Here is a 27845-nt window from a genome sequence, read left to right as displayed (position 1 = left end):
AAGGCAAAAAGTAATGAGTAAATATTGAAAACCAATTTGCGGACAAATATTTTCTTTTGTATTTATTACAACTTAGAAAACAAAGATAAAAGTGAAATGCACTCTTGAGCCGATGGATCTTCAGCAATAATAGATATATCAAATATTCAGTTCAAGTTTTCTAGTTCTTCCAAGAAAGAGGAAGCCACCCATGGTTTTCACTACAAACAAGAGTTTTGCTATTGCATCCTTCCTTAACTGTAAAAGTGTAAAAACTATTGCAATACTAGCTGTTGGGGCGCTTCACGCCCCCCCAAGCCCCCCCGCGCGCGTAAGTCGTTACGCGCCATATTAGTTACGCGCCATTGTAGTTGTGTCCCTGTGTCCCACCTGTGAATATAGATAGATTTATATATGTGTTTCAAACTACGTAAAAATTGCGAATATACAACATTCTTGGCTTTCCCATTGTCTGTGCATATACAAAGCCGTATGTACTAATAATGACGTCATATGCAAACGCTCTTTTTACAAACAAACAAACATGCATACACACAACTCGTTTTTATATAGATAGATAGATACAATACAAATTAACTACGTAAAACTTGCGAATATACAACATTCTTCGCTGTCCAATTGTCGCTGCATATAAATAGATTGTCAGGTTTACCGACCCTCGAACATGCAACGTACGATTGTCCATGGGAAAAACAATCAGTATTAAGATCTACACCACATTTTTCTACTGATTGACCTTGAGCTTTGTTAATGGTGATTGCAAATGCTAATCGAATTGGGAATTGCAATCTTTTAAATTGAAAAGGCAGATCCGTTGGAATCATGGGACTGTGAGGAATAAGAACAGCCTCACCCTCAAAAGGCCCTGTCAAGATTGTGGCCTCTATTAGGTTTTCCATTGTTTTTTTTTTACGGCAAGTCGCGTGCCATTGCAAAGCTTCGGTGGGTTGATATTTCTTAAAAGTATTATTGGTACGCCTATTTTTAGTTTTAGCACGTGTGGTGGAAACCCTGAAGGATCTATGGAATTTAAAAATTCAGATGGATAATTAACTGCTTCATTTGGTTCCAAAACTGTGTCGACTGACTTGTAAAGGACTGCCTGGTCTCGAATCTTGGTCAAAACAATATTGTTGATTTCGTGGACGTCTATATTTTTGGGTGCGAGAATCGCTCTTTCACTTAGCCATTTATTATTTTTATAATTTTTTAGAATATTCGGAAATACTTTTTCAATCAATTCATTTTTGGACGTCACTAAATTACAGAAATCAGCAGGTAGTTGTATACGTCCTGAAATTGAGTCTACTGGGAGCTTTCCGTTTCCAATTGCCAGCAATTGATCTGAAAATGTTTGACCAGAGTCATCGTTTTGCAATCGGACACGCCTATTTGTAGTTAATTTTAATATTTTTACGTAGGCCCATAAATTAGAATTTTTCAGGCAAGCATTCATTTTCTCTGCAGGAGTTGATCTAGGTATTATTGGTAATGTTTGCCTGAAATCTCCCGCAAGCAATATTAATTTGCTGCCAAAGGGTTTCGACTTCCCTCTCAAATGTTTCAAGCATTGATCCAGAGCCTCGAGCAATTTTTTGTGTGCCATTGTGCACTCATCCCAAATAATAAGTTTGCATTGCTGCAATACTTTACCCATCCCAGATGATTTGGAAATATTGCACGTGGGAGTTTCTGTAGAATGCAAATTCAGAGGCAATTTCAAAGCGGAATGAGCAGTTCTTCCACCAGGCAGCAATGTTGCGGCTATTCCGGACGACGCAATTGCCAACGCTATATCATTTTTTGATCGAATTGATGCCAGAATCAGTTTTATCACAAACGTTTTACCAGTACCTCCTGGCGCATCCAAAAAGAAAATTTCTCCAACGTTGTTATCGACACAATGCATTATCGTATCATAAATGTCTTTTTGTTCCGACGTTAACTTGGAAATGTTATTTTGTACATACGACAATAGATCACTCGTACTGTAACTTTGTTCACGATCCAATTCTACACATGTCGAAACAGCAGCGATACGGTTAGGTGAAGGCATTCCCAAATCCTGAAGAGGTTTGTTTGCCATACGTACGCACAAATCTTCTATAATAACTAAAGTGTAGTTATAAATTTCTGATGTGAAATCAAAAGTCATATCTGACGTCTCTAACTGTTTTCGATGGAGTATATCTTCGGACATTTTTGACTTATATTTTTCCCATAACTCTGTAGGAGCTGATTGAGAGCAAGTTGTTAAAATGATGCCAAACAATGCACGAATTTGACTTGGGGTTGACGTTTCGCACGCGTCATTGATGCAGTTATCCCAGTGTTGGTCATTCTCCAACAAATTCAGAGCTTGGCATGCACTACGGTAAGTGTCATGTATAGTACCGTTTACAGTTCTCAAATACTCAAAGGATGTCGGACCGGGTACATTCACCAAAAGCAGGCGTAGAAAGAAGCATTCATGTTGATTGAGGTGAACGGTGTTTTCGACGTTCAAATACTTTATTTTTAGTATTCCACGTGTAATACGAAGGCACTTCAGTATACAGCAGTTTTTTTGCAAAAGAATCATTTTTGCAAAGCGAAAAAAAAGCTGTTAATGTTGTATCCGGTGGATTCAGGGCTCTTTGTTGCACGTTGGTTTCCGTGAAATAAACACGTTGACCATTCTGTAAATGTACCGCTAAGTGAACAACAGCTGGACTACGTTCATGTATCGGAAATGAAAGAATTCGCCAAACAGCTTCATTACTGCTTATGTATCTTCCAGCCTGATATTGTACGATTTCGTCGAAATCTTTGATTTCGGGCTGCAAGCCAAAAACTGCCATGTCACTGCCTTTGTTGACGTATTTACATATGTATTTGATTGCCTTTACGGAGTTACAGTATTCAACGTTTATGTGTGCACTAAATGCTTTTGATAATAATGGGGAATATGGAACAACCCACTGGTTATCTACTTCGATGGTGGTACCGTTACGCTTCTTTATTATTGCTGTTTTTCCGCCATCTTCAGTAGATCTTCTTCTATATTGTGGGTAACCATCATTGCCAGTAATTGTGTTTGATACTAAAAGTCGAAGATATTGCTTTGTGCACCTACCTTTGGCCATGCATGGTGAATTTTCGTTCAGTGCACCGCAAGGTCCATGTATCATATTTTTTACAATAATATCATGTAACCCCTTATCGACATTTTTATCAGATATTTCAGCGGAAATCACATCATCAATTTCGTTCGAAGTCATTTTTTTATGTAGCCAGATTTGTATATGTGCGTGTGGCAAACCTCGTTTTTGCCATTCCACTGAGTACATCCAGCATCGCACTGACCCAAACACTTCAAGTTTTACTATGTAGTTTATCAGTGATTTCAACTTTTGCCGGAAGACACGGGCCGTAATGTCATGCCTATGAACCGCCGATTGTCCTTGAAGTAAAAGCTGCAGTATCTCGTCCCAAGATTGATTACACGTAAATGTAATAAATAAATCTGGACGACCATAGAGACGAACATACGCAATAGCATCTTGAGCATATTCATGCATATGACGGGGACTGCCAGCATATGACGAAGGTAAAATTGTTAATCTTCCAACGTTTGTGGTATTACCGTCATTTATAACTGCATCTCGCAAATGAATGTATTGTTCAGAGCGGAGCTTGGTCTGATTCAGGCGGATATGTAGCAAACGTTCTGATTCAATTTTAGCATACATATCAACGACAAATTGGTGAAACAATTCACGGCATTTTAAAATATAATTTTCTTCATCCTGCCGAATCATTAGTCTATAGGAATAATAATGCATTGCACTGCATTTCTTATTCATTTCATTGTTAGTGGCTGGATTCATCAATTTAATATTAAAGTGATAGCCGTCGGCTCCATCCCAAAAAATGATAGGATATTGTAGGGCATCGTAGCATCGATGAGTTTCAGCAATTCTTAACAACTGAGCGTTTCGCTTACGAAGAATAATATCTCGAGGTAAAAACTGATCACCGACCATAACGATTGCCACTTCGTCGGTGGTTGGAGCATTGTATCTACGCACATGTTGGCCAGGAGGCGTTTTGTCAGCGGAAATAACAATTTTATGCGTATCAGTAGGCATAAAATCGATGGCTATTTTGAACAGACGCACTAAATTATTATTTTCGTGGAAAAGATGTAGCAATTGGGAAACGATTGTCCTTTCAACGTTGGGAGAAATTTCGCAACGTGCATTCAATTCAGAATTTCTATCACTGATGAAGTACAATTGTAAAAATTTATGATTCTCGCCTGAGAATGGTAGAAGGGACCCTGCTCTATGATAAATTTGCCCTTTTACTTTGAAAGTAGACATAAATTGATCTGGATTTTCGATTTGGGCTCCAAACGACGTCATTTGGAAACATGAGTTGTATTTTCTGATTTTTGACAAAAAACGCTTAGATTCTGACGTAGTTCCAGTAAGAAAAGTCTTCAATGGCTCTGGTGGTGCAGCCAATAGAGGAAGTTTAACTTTTCCTGAGGCGCAACACATTCCCATTGTTTCACCATTGAATTTTAAGGCCTTGCAATAGGGACAAATTTTAGACATTGTCCCGATTTGAACACATCTACTCAAGCTATAATCATCGACTGGGCTGTACCTGAATGCCAGGCGATAACTTTCAGGTTGCTCTGATTCCTCGGCACGCTTTCTTTTCTTACTTTCTCTATCAGCAGCAAGCCTGATTTCTTGCTGTTCTTGTGATTCCTCGGCACGCTTTCTTTTCTTACTTTCTCTATCAGCAGCAAGCCTGATTTCTTGCTGTTCTTGTGATTCCTCGGCACGCCTTCTTTTTTCACTTTCTCTTTTAGCAGCAAGTCTGCTTTCGCGTTGCTCTGGTAGTTCCTCGGCACGCTTTCTGTTCTTTCTTTCTCTATCAGCCTCAAGCCTGTTTCCTTGCTGTTCTTTTGATTCCTCGGCACGCTTTCTGTTCTTTCTTTCTCTATCAGCATCAAGCCTGTTTCCTTTCTTTTGATTCCTCGGCACGCTTTCTTTTCTGACTTTCTCTATCAGCAGCAAGTTTTTTGGCATAGACTCTTTGAGCATCTTCATCGGCTTTTGCCATTGTAAGTTCATCAGTCATTTTAAACTTAAAACATTAATAGATTTCTACGTGAACATATATGTCTTAAATATCTTTAATGACGTCACCGTCATAGCAAAAATGACGACAACTAACTTCATGATTAAATATCTTTAATGATGTCACCGTCATAGCAAAAATGACGACAACTAACTTCATGACGTCAGTCGACACAGAAACATGACGTCACTTGACAGACAGACACACAGACAGACAACTTATTTTTATATATATAGATTGCGCTTTACCAAAAAGGAAATATATTAAAAATATTGTCTTTTTGTTCTTATTAAGACCTTGAAAATAAAAATAAAGTGAAATAAAATCTGGAACTGATGAGTTTTCTGCAATTGATATAATTAAATATCGAATGTTCAGTTTAATTTAATTAGTTCTTTCCATGATGTTTCAAGACACATATAGTTTTCGTAAAGCACCAATGATGCAGCAGGCTTTAGACATTTACCATTAGGGAAGGTAGTAGTGAGTAGACTTTTTCTTAGCAGTGAGTGAGTGTTTCATTTTCTATCATTAATGCACACGGAAAGAACAGAAAGAAAATTCTTTAACCCTAAAATCTGTTTTAAGCCACTAATTAACTACTTTTATATCCCCTAAACTCTTTGGTGTCAGATCCAGGTATAGATAAAGTGGCATGTTTTTTGTTTTTTGCTTTTTTACGAATGTAAATTAGCTTTCCTTTTATTTTGTTTAAAAAAAAATGTAATTTGAAAACTTACCAACTTTGACAACAGAAGCCTCAGAAAGGGTCATGACATCAACCATGTTTGGAATTTGGGGCAAGTCCATAGTACAATACCTGAAGAGATACTACTGCTTAAAAAAATTATAATTACATTTGGATATTAGTACAGTCAATCTAAGGTTAACCTCAAACGAATTTTAAAAGTTTTGATTTTGGTACCATTTTGACCAGAATTTTTTTTTATCTACAAAATATAAAAATCGGCCAAATTGGACGATTGTTTTATGCTTTTTCTTCTAAAATGACAACTTTTTAAAACAACATAATTTGCACGTATAAAAAGTCGGTAATAGGTAAATCTGGTGCGTAGATCACGAACATGCACTTTGATTTTATTTTAAACGTTCATTTTCAACCCCCCCCGCGCGCCTAAATCAAGCATTGATATAGGTCTGAGAGTAACATTAAGCAAAGTTAAATTCATATAGAAAAAAGTTTGACTGCTACTGCAGAAAAGTGGCGTCTATGTTAATTTAATGCCATTCTGGAGTCTCCATCCCTAATTCTCAGAACAAGGACAGGGCTCAGAAGCCCAATCCAATCTTATACTTTAAGATATGTTCGGAAGCAGTGGAGTTTTGCTGATGCTCAAGTAGGGGATAGTTCTTTGGGATAGAAAGGAGTTGTAAGATGTTGCTAGTTTCTGCTGAAAGAGTTGGTAACTATCAAGATGGTCAGTAGATTTAACATGTAAAATATAAAAAGTGCAACCTCTTCTGCTGCTTTAATCTCTTCTTTCAAAGCGTCAATTCAAGAAAACGTTGAAATATATTCCCTAAACTGTTATTTGCCTCTCAATTGGAAATCACTTTGCCAGTTCCACATAGAAGGGAAGTTGTGCTGCAGCTACGAATTGCAAGAGCAAGAGGAAACAGTTAGCAAGTTTTCCTTCCCAATCTTCTTATTAATAGCTCTGATGCTCCAAATTGCACCTGAAGTGGTTGCCTTAGGATCAGTTTTCAGGTAGACTGATAGTGCTCAGGATGATAAAGTAACAGCACCAACAAGTTGGTATCATCACCAATAGATACAGTGTCCATAGTCCTCAAATACTCAACCACTGCAAGTAAAATAAGCGAGTCTGCGTTAGCTTTATCTTAAATGGTTCTCAGGCCTTTGCCTCATAAATAATCAGACAGTAGAGCCTACTCACAAAACAAGGGTTATTCTTTTGACATGAAAGAAATTTTTCTTTTTCGGTGGTCAGTCTCATTTCTTGGCTAAACAGTACTTCATGTCAAGTTATACAGCTTTGCTTAAGATGGGTCATCTTTTGTCAAGGCAGCTATATCATAACTATCAAATACAACAATGGCGTCTGGACATTCGGATAAATTTTAGTTCTAGGATCATTCTAAGATCTCCGAATATGGTTCTTTCTTCGCCCAGGGCATCCTATGAAGCAAAGAGCCCCTGTACAAGACGTATGTGCACGTCATACTAAATTTTACCCCAATAGCATTAATTTCTGAAAGTCGCTTGATTTTTTGTAGCTCTGATTGGCTTTTGGAGCATGCCAGAATCATCAAAAAGTAATGCATGATAGGAGCAAAGTTCATATTTAAGTGAAGATTTTTGTCCCTATTCAGTCTTTTGGATACTGTGAAAAGGCACTGAAACAGTAATGAAGGTTCTATAAGGACTGTCTGGTTCTTCCGTCTGAGCAAATGCTTCTTCAGAGATATCCCTACCACTCTGTCAAGAATCTTTCTCCTGACTTCTACTGCTTTGTCAATGCTCATGTTTTCTCAGCGGTCGATCCAATAGCAAAGCTTCCAAGCAACAGAAGATCATCCTCAAAAGGAGACAACTACTTGACAATATTTGCGCGTTTTTGCAGCCCCTCTTTGCCCTGAAATACAAGACTCTGTGTTGGTTGCTTGTGTCACACAAAACATCCAGCAGTTCTTGCATCAGAAGGTTTACCGTGAGTATAAGCTGGACGTCTCACAACCTACTGAAATATCTGTACTTTTCTTCATTCCTCTACCTCTGTTCAATCTGGTTGCTATTTTCAGACTTCTCATCAGTCCTTGGTCTAGAACCAAATCTGTAGATACACCAGCTCAAAATATTTCTGATCTTCTCACAACACGCAAGCCTTTTCGAAAGTCTAGAAAGGTGTTGGGCTTTTATGTTCAAGTCTGTTCATCTGCTGTAGGTACAGTCTTGCCGACTTTGTGTAGTTGTTAAGACCAGCTGCTGCAAGCTAAGGGAGAATGTTGGAAACTGTTTGCAAATGAAGTTTCCATTGACCTGCATTCTCAGCTATGAGGAAATGTGGAAGAAAGGTAAACATGTCCACGTACTGCATCCATAGTTTTTCCATTCATCACTGTGAAGTCTCTTGACTTCACTCTGATTTAAGAGCTGATACAGAAGCTTTGACTTTTATAAGATTTGAAGCCTGGGAGATATGTTAAAGAGAAGCTTGTTCATCCAATATTTTCTCATATAAGATCTTTTGATTTCTTTAAGCTCAATAGTATTCAATGTAACTTCTGTATTCAATTCAAGTTCTACACTTGAATCCTCATTTACAAGTGTTCTTTTCAGAATCCAGTGAAGTACTACGTCTACAATGATATGGGCTTGTAGGACTCAAGAAATAGCCTTACTATTTAGAAGATGAAGAGCTGTACTGGAATCATACATTAATTGAAAGATTTCTTTCAGTCCAGATCCATCCATTACAAACCATAATGGCACCAACAAAACTCATGAGGGACTGATTGCATTGTTCCACTTCAACCTGGTCAAGGTTTTTTGAGATGCCATGATGTAAGCCAAAGACTGCGCAAGTTTGAAATCTTATCTTCCTTTAATCCTGGATGAAGAAGATCATAATACATTATTGAAAGAACAGAATCATTTGACTTTCTCTGGACAATTAACAAACTTCCAGTTGTGTTTATTTCCTCACTGTTAACCACCTGCCTAAGCATACTTTTTAAGGTGATTTTCAGCCCTGAGGTTGCAACAGCAATTCCACCCATGCCATGAAAGGTAGATCAACATTGTCCACCCACGTGTTGAACCAGACTGTCAGAAGTAATTCCTGTCATTTTGATTCCCTAATGAACGGCAGTGTTTTCACTCAAACCTCAAAACTTCAAAAAAGGAGGGGCGAAACCTCTGCAAATTCATATGTATCAATCAAGAATTTGGAGGAATAGAGATAAAGCAGTTGAAGAGCCACTCCAGGTACCAAGGGGGAAATGACTACATGCAGGTACACATTCATGGGTAAATGTAGTCAATAATAAACTTGATGCCCAAATTGATCAGTAAGTGTACTGCTTAGGTCACTTGTTTACCTGTGAGTCCAAGGAAATTCAGTTCCCCCTTTACTAGTAGGCAATACTAGTCTAGTTGACATTGTTCATCATGAATCAAACTAAAAATCTTGATCATTCCTTAGTTCTATGGCTATCTATCTTAGTTCTAGCCTAAGATAGATGATAGACAAAATCTAACAACAAGTGAAAATGACATCAATTTTTATACAATCCTGAAAAAGGCTTATGTCAACTTTGCCTCTCACTCAGACTGCCTGTCTTGGCTCTCCAATTGGCCAATGGTTTAATGGAAACTTGATTTTAATTCCGTTCATTTTCTTTAAAACAAATGTTGGCAATATGGGTCAGCCTGTTCTTGCCCATTACTGTGTCAAATGAATAATTTCAGACAAACAGTGTTGAAGAACATTGCACATTCTGGACATTTTAAAAATGTGCAAAATCATTTATATGATTGTAGTAACACCGCTCTTTCATAATATTTTGGCACAAAAAGTGTAGATTTTCTCTGCATAGATCTGACTTAATGGTATATCCTGCATATGTGTGTGTGTGGGGGAGGGGGGGGGGAATAACTCAAAGATGGTAAAAACACAGAACTGAGTTGAAAGAAAAAATTAAGTCATAATTTTAGAGGAAAAGAGAGAAAAAAGTTCAATTTCACCTCAACCAATTATTACATATTGAAAAGAATTTTTTTTTGAATGATGCCAAAATCGAAACTGTTACTATTGGTTTGAGGTAACCTTTAAAATTAATTTAGATTGACTGTACTAAATAGTACTTTAGTTTTACAGAGTTGAGTGGAAGCACAGAGTTGAGTGGAAGTTCATAGAAATATGGAAGCTATATTGATGCCTTTCAAGCTCTGTAAAGTCCATTTTATCTTAATACATTTTAGAGTCAAGAGTCAACTCATTCAGCAGTCAAGAGCATTAGGAACATGACAACAATTTTTTGTGATATTTTAAACAAAGGTGGTTCTAAAAATTGAATCACAATAGCTTTGTTTCTCCAAAAATTAGGTGAATTACGTAAGAAAAACCTCCATAATCAAAATTAAGTCGAAACTAGAGTTCAGGAACGTGATTTTTTTTTCATCTTTCTGTTTTTTTACAGAAATGAGGCCATGGTGGTTCAAAAAAAGAATATTTTCATTTCAATTTCTAACAAACTTCTGGTTACCAAAATATTGGACAGCAAACAGCCAAAATCTGTTTATTTAATACTTGTAGGACTTTCAAGATTCTGTGACATTCAATTAATTCACAAATAATAATAATAATAAAAAAAAACACAACAAGAAAAATAATTAGCAATTGTTTTTCAAATAATGCAGGATATATTGCTACTTTTCAGGCAACTCTCATACTATAAGTAAAATTAAAGGTACAAAAAAATCAAAAAATTAAAATATCAAGGCTAACAAGTTTGTGTAGTCACTTAAATGGAATATTATTTCCCAAAAATAATGAAATGAATTACTTCACTTTTTTTAATTTAACAAAGATTGACAATTTATCTAAACACTTATGACTAGACCAAATTACATTTAGTTTTTCTATTATCTAAACTGAAAATGTTGTTTTATAGATTTAACTAATACTATCATGGAATAAATTTAATTTTTTTAGAACTGTTTGGTTGGACTTGCAGGCAATGTTCAGATATTAAACATTAACCAAAACAAACCTCTGTTGCTAAATATAAAAAGTGGTTTAAAATATAAGGGGGGCGGGTAATTTTGTTTCAACAAGAGTAAAAAAGGGATATTTCATTGAAATTACCAAAATAGGTATTTTTAAGTTTTCATATATTTAAAAATATATTTAAAATTTTGTTTATTCTTAGATTTTGCAAGCATGTTTTAATTCTTTTTTTGGGGTCTATATGTCCATTAGAAAGGATATTTACATTTATTTCCTCTTAATTTCTGGGGATCTTAATAGTCTACACTGTTCTTTGAAATTTAAACTCCAAGATAAGCGGAATTTATTCTGTATAGGAGGGAGATAGCAGGGGATGCCCTTCTTTGTCTCACACCTCATCGTCATTGAAACTTTGAAGGATGTACTTGTTCTTTGGCTATGCAGTTCTATGTGCTGGGAGATTTTCTGAAAAGGGAATATTGAAAGGGAAATGAAAAGGGAAAAGGGATTTTCATAAATGGAAAATGCTGGCTCCCCTATTATTAACACTTAAATGCTTTTGATCAAAAAATTCAATTACTCATTGGGAAGTGGGATCTTTGTTAGTTATTAAATTAGTCTGTTTGGTTATAATCAAGATATAGGACTATTAACTTGGAAGTTTTTATAATGCAATATAAGGGCAATTTGAGCAATTGGGCCCCAAATTACTATCAAAATGAGCATAATTTTTTTTTAGAAATTTAAACAAATAATTTTTGACAATAAATGAATGCAGGAAGAAAATAAATACATAATAAGATGCCCTTTTTATGATTTTTCCACATTCAATTATCACTTCTAGGGCAAATTTCATTTTGATCCCTTAAAAGCTTGACCGTTCCTAGGGTTGGTGACGCCTAGGGCAAAATCATATTATGTTATGTGGTTATATATGTGAATATATGATTATATGTGTGAATTTTAAAAATATTTAGTGTATTTCCCGAGGCAATATATTAAATATCCCAGTTTATGTTCATTGGTGATTGTATTGCTCATTGCAATGATTTTTTATTTATTTATTCCCGATATTTCAAACAAAAGCACACCCTTCAAGATACATACAGTTTTCAATAAAGCGCAAATGAAGCAACAGACTTAACACTTTTACGGCGAGGAGAGGGGAAAAGGGACAGTAGCCAAAGTCTTGTTTGTAACAATTTTTCCTCGTTCTAAGTTTACCCGATTAAAATCCGTATCGGTTTAATTTTATTTTAAGGTGGAACTTTGTTTTCACATTATGTATTTTTTCACAGAAAATTTTCGCAGTTCGGTAATTATGTATCATAGCGACCACAATCTATTCTTGATCTGCAATGAAATCGGTTTTTTGTATCCATTCGGTGATAATCAGATTAGCCTGAGCAAAATAAAATTCTATGCAGATATATCTTAATTAAATATTTAATATATAGAGGTAGTTTGGAATTTAATATGTGTTCTGGGCGGCCTGCTTTCCGTAATTTTCTGTTATAGTTTCCATAATTTTGTCTCTAAACTATCATATGTTGGTATATTTCAATAGGATTAACCTAGCTTCACCTTTTTGGTGTGTTTGCTATAACACGTAAGTACCCGCAGTTCGTATCAGTACCAATTTGATCTATTTGAATCGTGCCATAGTTTCGATTAGCCTAGTTCAAAGAAGAAGTGAAACAAAATGCAATAAGACTTGTTTTATTAATTTTATAAAGCACCTGAAGGCTATTTAATATTAACTGAAAATAATCATTATATTGTCTAGAAGACTTGTACTGGTAACATGTTTGTGTTTGGACCAAGATTTGTATTCTAGCTAGGTTTGAAAAATCCAACATATAGCCTACCTTTTCAGTTTGCTTCAATTTTAACCTGGTCAACATGAGAATTTTACCTTTGATGCTTCAAACAAGAGCTAAGAGCTCATATGGCACTTGTGACGAGGCAAGAAGAGCTAAGGGCCAAGAGCTCATATGTTATGAGCTCTGACAAAATTCGAAGAACTAATAGATTGATTTAAAAGGGAAATCAGAGGCTTAATGAGGGTCAAGATTTAAAATAAGAACTCTGAGTCACGATTTCCTTCTAAATATCAAAATTCATTAAGGTCCGATCACCCACTCGTAAGTTATAAATACCTCATTTTTTCAAATTATTCCTCTCCCTTTAGCCCTCCATATGGTCGAATCTGGGAAACGACTTTATCATGTGAATTTGTGCAGCTCCCTGACAAGCTTACCAATGTTCATCGTCTTAGCACGTCTAGAAGCACCAAACTCGCCAAAGCACTGAACCCCTCCCCCCAACTCCCCCAAAGAGAGCAAATCCAGTACGGTTAAGGCAATCGCGTATCTGCGACATTTGCTTTTTCTATCCACCAAGCTTCATCCCGATTCCTCCACTCTAAGCGTTTTCCAAGATTTCCCCTCCAACTCCCCCCAATGTCAACAGATCTGGTCGGCATTTGAAAAAAGAGCTATGAGACGTAAATTTCTTCTCATCATCAAATTTCATAAAGATCCGATCACCCGTTGTGAAGTTGAAAATACCTCAATTTTTCTAATTCTTCCAAACTAACACCTGCACCTCCAAAGAGAATAGATTCGTTCCAATTACGTCAATCAAGTATCTAGAATTTGTGCTTATTCTTCCCATCAAGTTTCATCCCGATCCCTTCACTATAAGCATTCTCCAAGATTTCTGTTTCCCTCCTCCAACTCCCTATGTCCCTGGATCCATTTCGAGTCAAAAATGGAGCATCTGAAACATAAGATCCTTCTATATATTAAGTCTCATTAAGATCCGATCCCCCGTTTGTATGTTAAAAATACCTAATTTTTTCTAATTTTTCATAATTAACCCCCCTCCCCAACTACCCCGAACAGAGCGGATCCGTTTCGGTTATGTCAATCATGTATCTAGGACTTGTGCTTATTTTTCCCACCAAGTTTCATCCCGATCCGTCCACTCTAAGTGTTTTCCAAGATTTTAGGTTTCCCCCCAGCTCCCCCCCCAAATATCCCAGATCCAGTCGGGATTTAAAATAACAGCTCTGAGACACAATATCCTTCCAAACATCAAATTTAATTAAGATCTGATAAACCGTTCGTAAGTTAAAAATACGTCAATTTTTATATTTTTTTCGGAATTAACTGGCCCACCACTCCTCCCCAGATGGTCAAATCGGGAAAATGACTATTTATAATTTAATCGGGTCTGGTCCCTGATAAGAGCGACAAATTTAATCGTCCTACCTTATATGGAAGTGCCAAAAATAGCAAAACCAGGACCGACAGACAAAACGACAGAATTTGCGGTCGCTATATGGCACTTCATAGATCCCAGTTTAGGATAAACAAATAGTAGTTGAGATAAATTTGCAGTTTATATCATAATTTAGGATATTTGCTAGATGTATTCGCTAGGAAAACTGAATACTTAACTCATCGCCTTTTTTATGGTTTCTCGAAATTCAACAATCGCTTATAGGACACATTTCACTTTGAGCCCTTGAGAAACTCAAATCAATCTTTATTAACCAATAGTTTAAAAACATGATTCTAAAAAACTGTCTGGGGAGAAAAAAAAGGCTCATTCCGGATGGTAATGGTTTTGGGCCTCATAACCTGGGAGGGGCAGGGTACCTTAAGGGTTGTAATTTGGTATGAGACAGAGAAGGTCAACTGCCCCTCCCCCAGAACTCGGTTTCCTCCAGCTAAAGTTTAGCTCCTTCAAAAACACTGGTAAAACTAAGGTAAGACTGCATAATTCAAGCACCCAGAGAGACGGGCTATTTCTATTTAGTATATCTTTGCTTTTGTGATAGGCTACCACATGGTTCATTTTTTAATTTTCACGGTCATCTCGTTTGATTTGGGGAAATTAGCTCGAACTTTGCCCCCTTCCCCCTAAGGATTTTGACAAAATTACACCACTGACCTTAATCTGAGTGCAAAAATAAAAAATAAAAGGGATTTTGTTGTGAGATGTCACAAAAACGGGGGGGGGGGAGGCTGCTTCCTCTACCCAGGCATAGAAACGCCACTTTGAAGGAATTAAAAAAAACCTGAACCCTCCAAAAAAGTTGTCACAGCAAAATAAAAAGTACGCCGTTAAAATCACCATTTTTGAAAACCGACACAAAAAAATTACAGCCCTTACCTTGAACAACAAACAAAATCCTATTTTCGAATGGGTAGGCTAACAGCAATGTACTCTTTTTGTTCCTTTTTACTGACAGGGTACCAAACTATTAGAGTTGTTTAAGGCCTTGCTTAAAAGCTAAATTTCATATCTAATTTGCTTTCAAATATTTTTACCTTAACATCATAGTCTAAAAACTACAGACAAGGGTAAAAGTTACCCACTGGCGCCACGTTAAGGGTCAAAAATGGAGTTTGTTGCAGCAGCAACTACTGGATTTGAAAAAAAAGGCATCGAGTGAAGCATTCATTTTCATTTAAATTTTGCTGTAAACTGCAAATTTTCCCAAATTCTTTCTGACAGCCTTTGACTTTTACTACATAATAAGCAAAATAATAAACTTTAACAGACATAAATCACTAGGACAGGAAACAATTTAAATTTTGCTAACACTTAGCGATTAACTACACAAATATTCCTAAAGGCGTCCAAAATTAGAAATAATAATAAAAAAAAACTATACAATTGTTTCTAGAAGCATCCCACACTAATGAAAATAATAACGAAATAGGAAATAAGACAAACACCTTCTCTCAAACACCCACAGGGTAACAACCCTCATCCAAATACAACTTCCTCCACCTAAAACCCTTCAACCCAATCCTCCCTCCAGCCCACTCCGATCCCCCCAAATTAAAAATAAATGAAAATAAAACTAATTCCCCAACAATTACTGTTTTAATCTTTAAAATCTTTTAACCTTTACTGCCAAAAAAACAATAAGGTATATTTTCAGTGGTTTAGCCATGGGGGGGGGAAAGCGAAGTTTTTTTTCTAAAATAAGTTACATGTGATTTTCTTAGGTATGATCCCGACCACACTCAAGAAGTTATATATGTTTGATTTGAATAAAACTGGTTTGTCTCTCTGCATTCGGTTATAATTACCTTAGTCTAAGTGAGATAAACTACGATGCAGGTATATTTAAATTAAATATTTTAATATATAGAGATATGGTCAGTATACAATACAAGTACCTTTACTTACATTATGGTGGTGTGGGGGGATAAGCTGGCATTTGTTTTGCCATATTTACTCACCTTATTCTTATGCTTCAGATCAAAAAGTGATTGGAAAAAGATTATCCAGAATAATCCAGAAATTCCTTAGTAAAAAAATAACATACAACCTTCCTATTGTCTTCCACAATACTGCCAAACACATGAACAGGTAATAGATAACTATTTGGATTCAAGATTCTCCTCTAGCCTCAGGTACAGTCCAGCCTATTGCAACACTGCCAGCATAATAAAATTATACCGTTTCTGGTATACTTTAGAGTTCCTGATAGAATGCGGTACGTTTGGACATTTTTTGGTACAATACTTTCAAATAATTTTTTTTCTTTCTCCTTTCCAAGTTAAATATTTGTTCATGTTTTAGTTTATTGAAAATTTTCTCCTTATTACGGTATATTTTTAACTTGCTGTTCAGAGGGTTCAAATTAATCCCTTGTGGTAAAGTTTTTTCCGGAAAGTGCAACAGCGTAGTTCAACGCATTGGCAACACTGCGATATACCACAAATCAAAGCACCAAAACTTGGTAAGTTTCTGTTGCGGGCAGTTACATAAGAATAAAAAATATATTCTATATACCGTATAAGGATGACACCCACCCACCCCTGATAGTAGCTGCATCTATTAAAGGACAAAACTCGGTCCTTAGTAGCCAAAAACTTATTATTTTGTAGACAAATCGAAATCAAAAGTACACCATTGGAACCCTCAATGCCGAAAACTCAAAACGTGCCCCGGCTAGAACCAGGATCGTTTCCAGCATTTTTTGGGGAGGAGATTTACAAAAGGGTTTTATTCGTGGGTTTTGCATAAAATTGTATCAGAAATTTGTTTATATTAATTTTATTACTTTTTAACACTAAGGAAAAAGATTTGGGGTAGGGGGGTCAAATCCCCTGGATACGGCCTTGGGCGGAATGCAACCCGGCTTAACTACTAATATAATTCGAAACCAGATATTAAGCTCATTCCCTACTTTAACTACAACAATATTGTTCTTGTACTTATCCCTCGATATTAACAATCATCTCCGGTATGTAGGTTATTTTTTTTTTATGTGCACACCTATGTAGGTGATATACGCTATATAGGTACGTTATTTTTCTGCTCTTCTGTGGTTTTAGTGCATGGCCGAAAAACAAAATAATTTCCAACCGAATTATTTTAAACAAAATAATTGCCCAGAAGATATAAAACATCACTAATTAAAAAGCCAGAGAAGTAAAAGGCGTCAATGGGGGAGCCGAATTTTTATCAGTGTCCCTTCCAGAACATTAATTTTATATCTGCTTTTACAAGCTGAGATCGAGTTCTATCCCTGAACCTAATCAAATTAAAAAAAAATTTGGTGTATAAGGTTTTTAGATTTAAGATACGTTGAAATTTACTTGGAAAGGGGAATCTTCTCCAGACAAGTGTAATTAAATTTTTGCAAGAAAAAAGTCTAACTTATATCAGAATTTTCGGTCTTATCCTTTTGATTCAAAATACAATTGCAGGCTTGTCTCAAAATCACATGTTTCAGAGGAAAATATTAAACCTTAAAATTTACTATAAAGTTTGGACTCCATTTCTCAGAATAATGATTACGATATGCTAATATTACCACCGCAGCAGAGAAAAATTACCAACATTCCGACTAGAATTCACAAAAGGCAAAGAAGCCCCGCTATTTACGCTAAAGTTTGACTTTTTCTCTAAACTTTACTTTTAGGTTTCGTAAGATCTGTTATGAAACCTTTCTGACTAGTTTGTAGCAAGAAACTGACACTTCATTTAGCCATTAAATAAAAAAAAAAACTAGCTTTTTTAACTGAAAGTAAGGAGCGGCATTTTCGGATGGATGATGGTGTGTCTAATAAGCTTGGATTCTTTGTCCGCTAACATTAAAATACATACCCCCCTCCCATTTCCTTAAAATCCCGTACCTATAATAGGAGACAAAATCTAGCAGTTGAACTAAGCACTATTCCAACAACCCTGTGCCTCACTTCATATGATTTCAAAATGACGTCTTAGCAAGTCAAAAAGTACCTTTTTTAAATTACCATTATTTAAATCTTATTTAGTCAAAATGCAACCACCCACACTGAACAAAAAAAAAATCACTTTGGGCAGCCATGATATGTTGTCTGATTTTTCTACGTCAGAATTTAGGCACTGGAAAATCATTGAGTTGTTCAAGGACTCATAAAAAAAATATTATATCATAATTTTTGTGTCTAAACTCAATAAAGGCGTTAAAAACTGCAACATGGCACAATTTGGGTGACATTTTTAAAATGGAAAGGTTAGGTAAGACAAATGGACATCATAGAAAGCTAATTATGCAGCCATTTATAAATAAATTTTATATTTAAGAATCAACGACGCTTCTTGACTACTAAGGTCCCTGCGTCGGCCCTGCAGTGCATTCCTGCAGCATGATTCAATATCTGGGTCCCGTATTACCAAGGTAAGGTCAAATCCACTGCGCCACTACAGGACTACAAATTTTATATTCAATCGCACTTTCTAAATTTGAATTTAAAGGGCAATCATAAAGTGACATATGGTACCCAAAAAGTGCGCTTTGGGTTTTCTTTTCATGTTTGTAAAAAAAAGAAAGATGTTTTCTGAATTATTAATTTACTCGTTGGGAAATGTTTGATTATGAATGTCCAGAAACTTTTGCCAACAGTTCTTGGAATTATTTTGATTGACACCTTATATTAAAGAAAACTAACCAGGGAGGCAAGTCGGATGGAAAAAATTGACACGTAAAGTTTGAAAACTACCCTCCCTTTTGTATTTTATGAAAAAAAAGAAATCTAGAAAAATAACACGAAGTTTTTTTTGTAAATTAGGGTATTGGAGGCACAAATTTTCAAAAAGGAGGGGGGAATGAATATTATTTTTACGTCTAAAATTTCTTTCGCCAAGCCAAGCTTGGTCTCCTAGTGCTGCACATTAAACTGACGACATAAAGAGTAAATAGATAAAGAGTATGGATTGTTACCCGCATATTCGCGAGCATAAAATTTCGAATTTGTGGGAAAAACACATATATAATGTTCGGATTCACCTCATTATACTTGTAGCAGATATTTTGTGCAACAAACTTATGCAGAGCTGGGTAAAAGAAATGTTTAGAAAAGCAAAAAATTGACACGATATTTTATATAGAGACAGTTCTACATTTACGGGTTTGTAAATGAGACCAAAACGCAACGAATAGGACCTAATCAGCGGACACTAAGAGTTTCAATTACAGATGATAGAACTTGGAGCTATAATGGAGATTTTATTTAAATATTGGAAGTACAAAAATAAAATAATTAGATGATTTCTGGAGCTGATCCCTTCGCCCTACTAACTTCTATGACTAATCTACAACCGATTTGACCTGTCTAGCTACAGTACGAATACTAACATAAAAGCATTAAGTCTTATTAAATGTTGGTGACTTTTTTTTCATGTTTTAAATGATTTCTTGTTTTTCAGTGATCCCATGTTTGTCTTATTTGCAGATGTCGAGGGTGTAGCCTATTCATATCCATTTTGAATGTTATAAAACAAGGAAACCTCTTATTGAACAAATAGATTTTAAGAAGTAAAGGACTATTACCAATTCGACTTAAACATTTGGAAAATGCTTGGAAACAATTTGACTTAAACAAGCGAGGCAAAACAGGAAGTATAGCACATTTTCATAATTTTGACATTAACTAGGCTCACCTATTTACTTGATGATAAGGTTTTTTACGGCGGTATATTTGTATAAATATTAATAAAGAACCCATAAGGAATTGTAACCCGTGTTTTTTTGTTTTTTTTTCTATATAGAACAAGGATGGATTAACTAAAATTAAAGTAAAAAATATGTGCTCAAAGTAAAGAGCGAAGTTGAAACTTAAAATGAGCAATAGTTTAATGTTACTCAATTGATTTTTTCTCCAAATTACTGAGGGGTGACCATAGTCACCGATGCAAGAAGATATAAAGAACAGTGAATACCTGCATTCCCTAATTATTATTGGCATTACAAGTTTAAAGGTGAAAAGTTAGACCAACACTGGTATGTCTGAGGATTTGATCATATCCATCCCACTCAGAAATTTTCTTTACTCCAATTCACATTCATATGTCTTTAACTTTCCTGTGGAAGAGGCTTGAAAATTAGTTTATGAAAGATCCTATTTTGTAAACCCGTTTAGATGATAAATTCTTAATGTTCCAGAATTCTTATGTTTTTATCCTCGCTTTTGTCCAGGTCATGTCGTTAAAAATTTATTATCTAAACCTCTTAGTATTCAATAGGAGGAAATTTTGTCGAAAGGCTCTAAGTTCTGTTTTCCAACATTGATTTCATATTCAAAATAATTTCTAACGTGGGGTGAGGTATTATGGCTTCTATTGATAAGGTTGAGGCTCATCGGGGATTTAGAGCCGAGATCGTATGAAAAATAAACACTTCATAAGAGTAAAATTGAAAAAGACAACATAAAAATGACAGTAAAATAATATCTGAATTTAAAAAGGATAAAGACATTACTATCACCATAGCAGATAAAGGCAATACTATTGTAATTATGGACAGTAGTCATTATTAACGTCAAATAAAAGCCATTATTTCTGTTAACATCAATTATAAAGAAGTGGATTTTAATCCTAACGGATAAATATGTAAAGTCGAAAAGAAAGAAATGGGATCCACTAAAAAACAATCTACATATAACCCCGCAATTTACAATAAGTTCTATCCAATAGGTTATTCCGCACCAAAAACATGGTTTACCAAGAATTCATCAGACTAGAGCCGACCTTCGTCCCATAGTATCAACTTTTTCTTGACCTGTTTCAAAATTAAGAAAGTGGTTGTATGTGGCAATACGTCCTCTCTTAGGAACACAAAAATCATATTAAAAAAAATTTAACTGATCTCAATAACAAATTAAAAAATTTTGCATTGGAGAAGAATTCAATTCTCTAAAGTTTTGATGTTGTTTCCATGTATTCAAATTGTAATATAAAAATGTGAGAAGATATATTAAACAATAAATTACAAAAACACTTTGATTTGATACGAGATCAAAACAGGCTTTATCCTGTAGATGAAGCAGGATAGAAACAGGCTTTATCCTTGGCATGAAAGAATTGTTTTTATTTTTTGGTGGTCAGTCTCATTTCTTGGCAAAACAGTACTTCCAGTCAAGTGATACGGGATTTACTTAAGATGAGTCATCTTTTGTTGAAACAACTATGTCAGCTATCAAAGACAATAATGGTAATTGGATGCATGGAAGAAATGTATTTCTAGCATCACTCTGAGACCTCCAAATATGTTTCTTTCTTTGCCCAGGGCATCCTATGATGCAAAGAACCCATCTCTAAGCTGTTTATTTAAGTGAAGATGCTGTTCCCATATTCAGTCTTTTAGAAACTGTTAGAAGGCGCTGAAACAGCAATGAAGGCTCTACAAGGTCCTTCCATCTGAACAAATGCTCCTTCAGATATTTCCCTACCATTCTGTCAAGAATCTTTTCCATACTTCCACTGCTTTGTAGATGTTCATGTTTTTTGCAGGAGTCAAGCCAGTAGCAAGGCTTCAAAGCAACAGCAGATCACCCTCAAAAGGAGACAACTATTCAACAAAATCAATAACTATTTGAGTGTCTTTGAAGCCTGTCTGCTGCCCTGGAATACAAGACTCTGAGTTTGTTACTGCATCTATTGAATATGACCAAGAGTGATGAAGAGCATTGCAGATTCCAGATATTTTTGAAATGTGTGCAATAACATATGATTGTGTTTAGGGGGGGGGGTGGATATGTGAAACACTAGGACCCATCTTTTTCCTAGCACTTTGGCATAAGAAGTGGATATTTTCTCGGTATAGATCTGACTTTGTGTAATATCCAATATGTATTAATAAACAATTTATCCTGAGTGCACATGTATATGTGTGTGTGTATATGTAAGGGAAACACTCAGGGATGGTAAAAACACAGAACTGAGTCTGTATTTATAATCTATGTACCATATTCTTTGTCATCTACTTTTTAGAAACACAAATTATTTTTTTTAAGTTGTAATTGTAGAGGAACAGATGGAAGAGCTTCAATTTTGCCTCAACTGATTTTGGCTGATTTTTATATATTAAGAAGAATTTTTTTTCCTAATTTGAAAACACCAAAATCAAAACTATTGCAATTTGTTTAAGGTAACCCTTAAAATTAATTTAGATTTACTATAGCATTTAGTATCCATTTTACAGAGCTTAGTGGAAGCACAGAGTTCCAAGAAATATACAAGTTATAATGATTTCTTTCAAGCTCTGTATAGCCAATTTTATTTCAATACAGTTGAGAGTCTATAATCAACTCCTTCTGCAGTCAAGAGCATTAGCAAAGTGACAATTGAATCCAACCAAAAAAATCTATTCATATTAACAAAAACATTTATATATGAAATCCACAAAACACTAACATCATGGTTTATAGCACCTGAGCCCACTAACCCAGTTATGTTAGTGTAAAATTATGTAAAGTGGCTTCAGACTCAAAAGTTTACTCTTTTCTTCAAACGGATAGGTTTATAATAATAATAATGGAAAATTCATTCATAGGCTATATGATAATTTTGTTTAAAAGATATTTTGCCATAAAGGGAGGAGGGAATAAATTTGAGATGCAATTGAATGGGTAAAAATTTATTATTTCACATATATTACTTACAAATAAAGTCAAAATAGACGTGAATGGTTTTTATAAGTTGGATCTAAAATATAATAATTGTTTTAGTCATAAATTCAATTTTAAGCCCTTTGCAGAACCTGACAGATGATACCTATTTCTTCTACTTTGAAATACATTTTATGTACCTAAGTTAGTATCAATATTCTCAAATCTAGTTTAAATAAATTGAATTGGCCACGACAAAATCAATAATCATTAACTACATGGGGAATATATAGCCTAATATAAGCTATATATTTTGGGTAAGGTTAGACAGATTAGGCATGGCTGGATAAAGGGCCATTGGAGCAATTAGGCCCCAAATTACTATCAAAATGAACAAAAAAATATCAAAAATCTACGTAGATTATTCTTGACAATAAATGCTAAATTATGATCAATGGAAATAACTAATATATTTTGTTTTAAGTTTTTACTACTGGATGATATATATCAATGTGTTTATTATTATATGACATACACTTTATAAAATAGAAGACCAATACCCACTAAAGTTCATATATGTATATATATATATATATAAATATATATAAATATGTATATATATATATATATATATATATATATATATATATATATATATATATATATATATATATATATATATATATATATATATTCTTGACCTGTTTCAAAATTAAGAAAGTGGTTGTATGTGGCAATACGTCCTCTCTTAGGAACACAAAAATCATATTAAAAATATATATATATATATATATATATATATATATATATATATATATATATATATATATATATATATATATATATATATATATATATATATATATATATATATATATATATATATATATATAATAAATAAGTTGTCTGTCTGTGTGTCAGGTGACGTCATGTTTCTGTGTTGACTGACGTCATGTTTTCGACTGATGAAATTACGAAATTACATTGGGACACAAATGACGACCAGGACACCGGCACATAGGGAATATAAAAGACGACCGGTACACTCAAAGAGAAAGCGACCGGGACACAAGGAATGTTCAATTAGCAATCACCATCAACAAAACACCGTCAACAAACCATCACAAATGACGACCGGGACACAGGGAGTATAAATGACGACCAGGACATAAGTAAAAAAAAAATAAAAAAAAGGTAAAAACTACAAAAAAACTAAAAAGAAAAAAACAAACTAAAAACTAATAAAAAAAAACTAAAAAAGCTAAAAAACTAAAAAAACTAAAAAATAAAAAAACTAAAAAAAGGAAAAAAAAAGAAAAATAAAGGAGAAAAACAAAACTAAAAAAATAAAAAAAATGTAAAAACCAAAAAAAAACTAAAAAGAAAAAAAGGGGAAAAATACAAAAATTTATTTCATCATTTACCATCAAACAGTTCGTGGTAACGAACTGTAGTAAGGAGCGACCCGGCTCAATAGTAAACGAAACTCTAAAAAACGGAATTTCGATACTAAAAGATATATCAAAAGAATCGGATTTTTATGCTGATTTTAAATATATAAGTTTCATCAAATTTAGTCTTTGTCATCAAAAGTTACGAGCCTGAGAAAATTTGCCTTATTTTGGAAAACAGGGGGTAACACCCCCTAAAAGTCATAGGATCTTAACGAAAATTACACCATCGCATTCAGCGTATCAGAGAACCCTATAGAAAAAATTCCAAGGTCCAATCTACAAAAATGTGGAATTTCGTATTTTTTGCCAGAAGACAAATCACGGGTGCGTGTTTATTTGTTTTTTTGTTTTGTTTTTTTTTCCCCAGGGGTCATCGTATCGACCAAGTGGTCCTAGAGTTTTGCAAGAGGGCTCATTCTAACGGAAATGAAAAGTTCTAGTGCCCTTTTTAAGTGACCAAAAAAATTGGAGGGCACCTAGGCCCCCTCCCACGCTCATTTTTTCCCCAAAGTCAACGGATCAAAATTTTGAGATAGACATTTTGTTCCGCATAGTCGAAAACCATAATAACTATGTCTTTGGGGATGACTTACCCCCCACAGTACCTGGGGGAGGGGCTGCAAGTTATAAACTTTGACCAATGTTTACATACAGTAATGGTTACTGGGAAGTGTACTGATGTTATCAGGGGGATTTTTTGGGTTTGGGTGTGGGGTTCAGGGGATGGGGCTATATGGGAGGATCTTTCCTTGGAGGAGTATTTCATGGGGGAAGAGAAATTCAATGAAAAGGGCGCAGGACTTTCTAGCATTACTATAAACAAAAACAATGAAAATATAAACATGAAAAAAATTTTTCAATTGAAAGTAAGGAGAAGCATCAAAACTTAAAACGAACAGAGATTATTACGCATATGAAGGGTTCTAAAAACGCTTTAGCATAAAGAGCAAGGTATTTAGGAGGAGATAAATACTTCGCTCTTTATGCTAAATTTTTTTTAAATAATTTCAACTATTTGTTCTACGGCCTTTCTGATTCAGGGGTCATTCTTAAAGAATTGGGATAAAACGTAACGTAAGTTACGTAAGTTATGTACGTTTGTTACGTAAGTTAATTCTTAAGTTACGTTTTTTTTACTAATAAAAGCGTTCGTTAAAAATTAAAAGATCTAGTTGCCTTTTTGAGTAACCGAAAAATTGGAAGGCAACTAGACCTCCTTCCCCACCCCTTATTTCTCAAAATCGTCTGATCAAAACTAAGAGAAAGCCATTTAGCCAAAAAATGAATTAATATGCAAATATCATTTTAGTAATTTATGTACGGAGAGCCAAAATTAGACATGCATTAATTCAAAAACTTTCAGAAATTAAATAAAAAAAAAAACAAGTTTTTTTAAATGAAAGTAAGGAGCGACATTAAAACTTAAAACGAACAGAAATTACTCCGTATATGAAAGGGGCTTTTCCTCCTCGACACCCCGCTCCTTGCGCTAAAGTTTGATTCTTTCTCGCAACTCTACTTTTTAAAACAATAAAAAACTTTAGCGCAAGGAGCGGGGTGTCGAGGAGGAAAAGCCCCTTTCATATACGGAGTAATTTCTGTTCGTTTTAAGTTTTAATGTCGCTCCTTACTTTCATTTAAAAAAAACTTGTTTTTTTTTTATTTAATTTCAAAAACGAATGTATATACAGACTGGGACACCGGAATACAAATGACGACCGGGACACAGGGAATATAAATGACGACCGGGACACAGGGACACAACTACAACGGGGACACCGGGGGGCACAGGGGGATATATAAATGACGATGGGGACACAGAGAATGTTCGATTAGCAATCACCATCAACAAAGCTCAAGGGCAATCATTAGAATCATGAGGTATAACTAAAAAAAAACTAAAAAAAAGGCAGAAAACTAAAACCTAAAAAAAGACCAGTTCAAAAACGAATGTATATACAGACTGGGACACCGGGACACGAATGACGACCGGGACACCGGGACACAAGGAATATAAATGACGCCCGGGACCCTCAAAGAGAATTCACAGACTGGGACACCGGGACATAAATGACGAACGGAACACATGGAATATAAATGACGACCGGGACACCGGGGGCACACGGGGATATATAAATGACGACGGCGACACAGGGAATCGTCGATTAGCAATCACCATCAACAAAGCTCAAGGGCAATCATTAGAATCATGAGGTATAGATCTGAATACGGATTGTTTTCCCATGGACCATTATATGTTGCATGTTCAAGAGTCGGTAAACCTGACAATCTATTTATATGCACAGACAATGGGACAGCAAAGAATGTTGTATATTCGCAAGTTTTACGTAGTTAAAAACATATATATATATATATATATATATATATATATATATATATATATATATTCACAGGTGGGACATAGGGACACAACAACAATGGCGTGTAACTAATATGGCGCGTAACGACTTACGCGCGCGGGGGAGCTTGGGGGGGCGCAAAGCGCCCCCACCAACTAGGTGTTGGGGTGGCACGAAGCGCCACCCCAACAGCTAGTATATCTATATATATAAAAATAAGTTGTCTGTCTGTCTGTGGATCAGGTGACGTCATGTTTCTGTGTCAACTGACGTCATGAAGTTAGTTGTCGTCATTTTTGCTATGACGGTGACGTCATTAAAGATATTTAAGACATATATGTTCACGTAGAAATCTATTAATGTTTAAGTTTAAAATGACAGATGAACTTACCATGGCAAAACCCGATGAAGATGCTCAAAGAGTCTATGCCAAAACACTTGCTGCTGATAGAGAAAGTCAGAAAAGAAAGCGTGCCGAGGAATCAAAAGAACAGCAAGGAAACAGGCTTGAGGCTAAAGAACTCAAAACCGCGCAGTTAGATGAAGATCCACCTGGACAGCGAGAGTCAAAACATATCAAAACTGAAAATGATAGCGATGATGATTGGGTTTGGGATTTTGACTTAGATAAGGTCATCAATGCCTACCAGATTTTAGTTAAAAAAACAAAGGTTCGGCGAAATGTATTTCATAGTGAAGCTGAAAAATAAAGAAGAAAAAGGAAACTGAAAAAAGAAAAAATGTAAAAAACTAAAAAATACTAAAAGAAAAAACACTCAAAGAGAAATTACAGACCGGGACACAAATGACGACCGGGACAGAGGGAATATAAATAACGACCGGGACACTCAAAGAGAAATTACAGACTGGGATACCGGGACACAAATGACGACCGGGACACAGGGAATATAAATGACGACCAGGACACAGGTATTTAAGAATATCGTTCAAAGATTTTGGCTTGCAGCCCGAAATCAAAGATTTCGACGAAATCGTACAATATCAGGCTGGAAGATACATAAGCAGTAATGAAGCTGTTTGGCGAATTCTTTCATTTCCGATACATGAACGTAGTCCAGCTGTTGTTCACTTAGCGGTACATTTACAGAATGGTCAACGTGTTTATTTCTCGGAAACCAACGTGCAACAAAGAGCCCTGAATCCACCGGATAGAAAATTAACAGCTTTTTTTTCGCTTTGCAAAAATGATTCTTTTGCAAAAAAACTGCTGTATACTGAAGTGCCTTCGTATTACACGTGGAATACTAAAAATAAAGT

At 35.1% G+C, this 27845-nt stretch overlaps 2 protein-coding genes across 3 annotated transcripts in view; both read right to left on the bottom strand.

The window, feature by feature from the left end:
- The window catches only part of LOC136035209 (zinc finger protein ZFP2-like), a 227318-nt gene that overhangs the window by 10440 nt on the left and 189033 nt on the right, over positions 1–27845 (bottom strand). The window lies entirely within an intron of this gene.
- The window catches only part of LOC136035208 (zinc finger protein ZFP2-like), a 57473-nt gene that overhangs the window by 8799 nt on the left and 20829 nt on the right, over positions 1–27845 (bottom strand). Inside the window, exons 1-2 of one of the 2 annotated variants that reach the window (XM_065716814.1) lie at positions 16115–16236; positions 5877–5956 (exon numbers count right to left, since the gene is read on the bottom strand). In XM_065716814.1, the coding sequence (XP_065572886.1) occupies positions 5877–5946 (70 nt within the window). In that variant the 5' untranslated portion in view covers positions 5947–5956; positions 16115–16236. Of the gene's footprint in view, positions 1–5876; positions 5957–16114; positions 16237–27845 lie in introns of those variants that run through there. The other variant, XM_065716815.1, reaches the window with a different exon arrangement.

Source organism: Artemia franciscana, chromosome 14, assembly GCF_032884065.1.
Source record: "Artemia franciscana chromosome 14, ASM3288406v1, whole genome shotgun sequence".
NCBI lineage: Eukaryota > Metazoa > Arthropoda > Branchiopoda > Anostraca > Artemiidae > Artemia > Artemia franciscana.
Note: the sequence above shows the minus strand (reverse complement) of the source record. Positions and strands in the feature narration are given on the sequence as shown.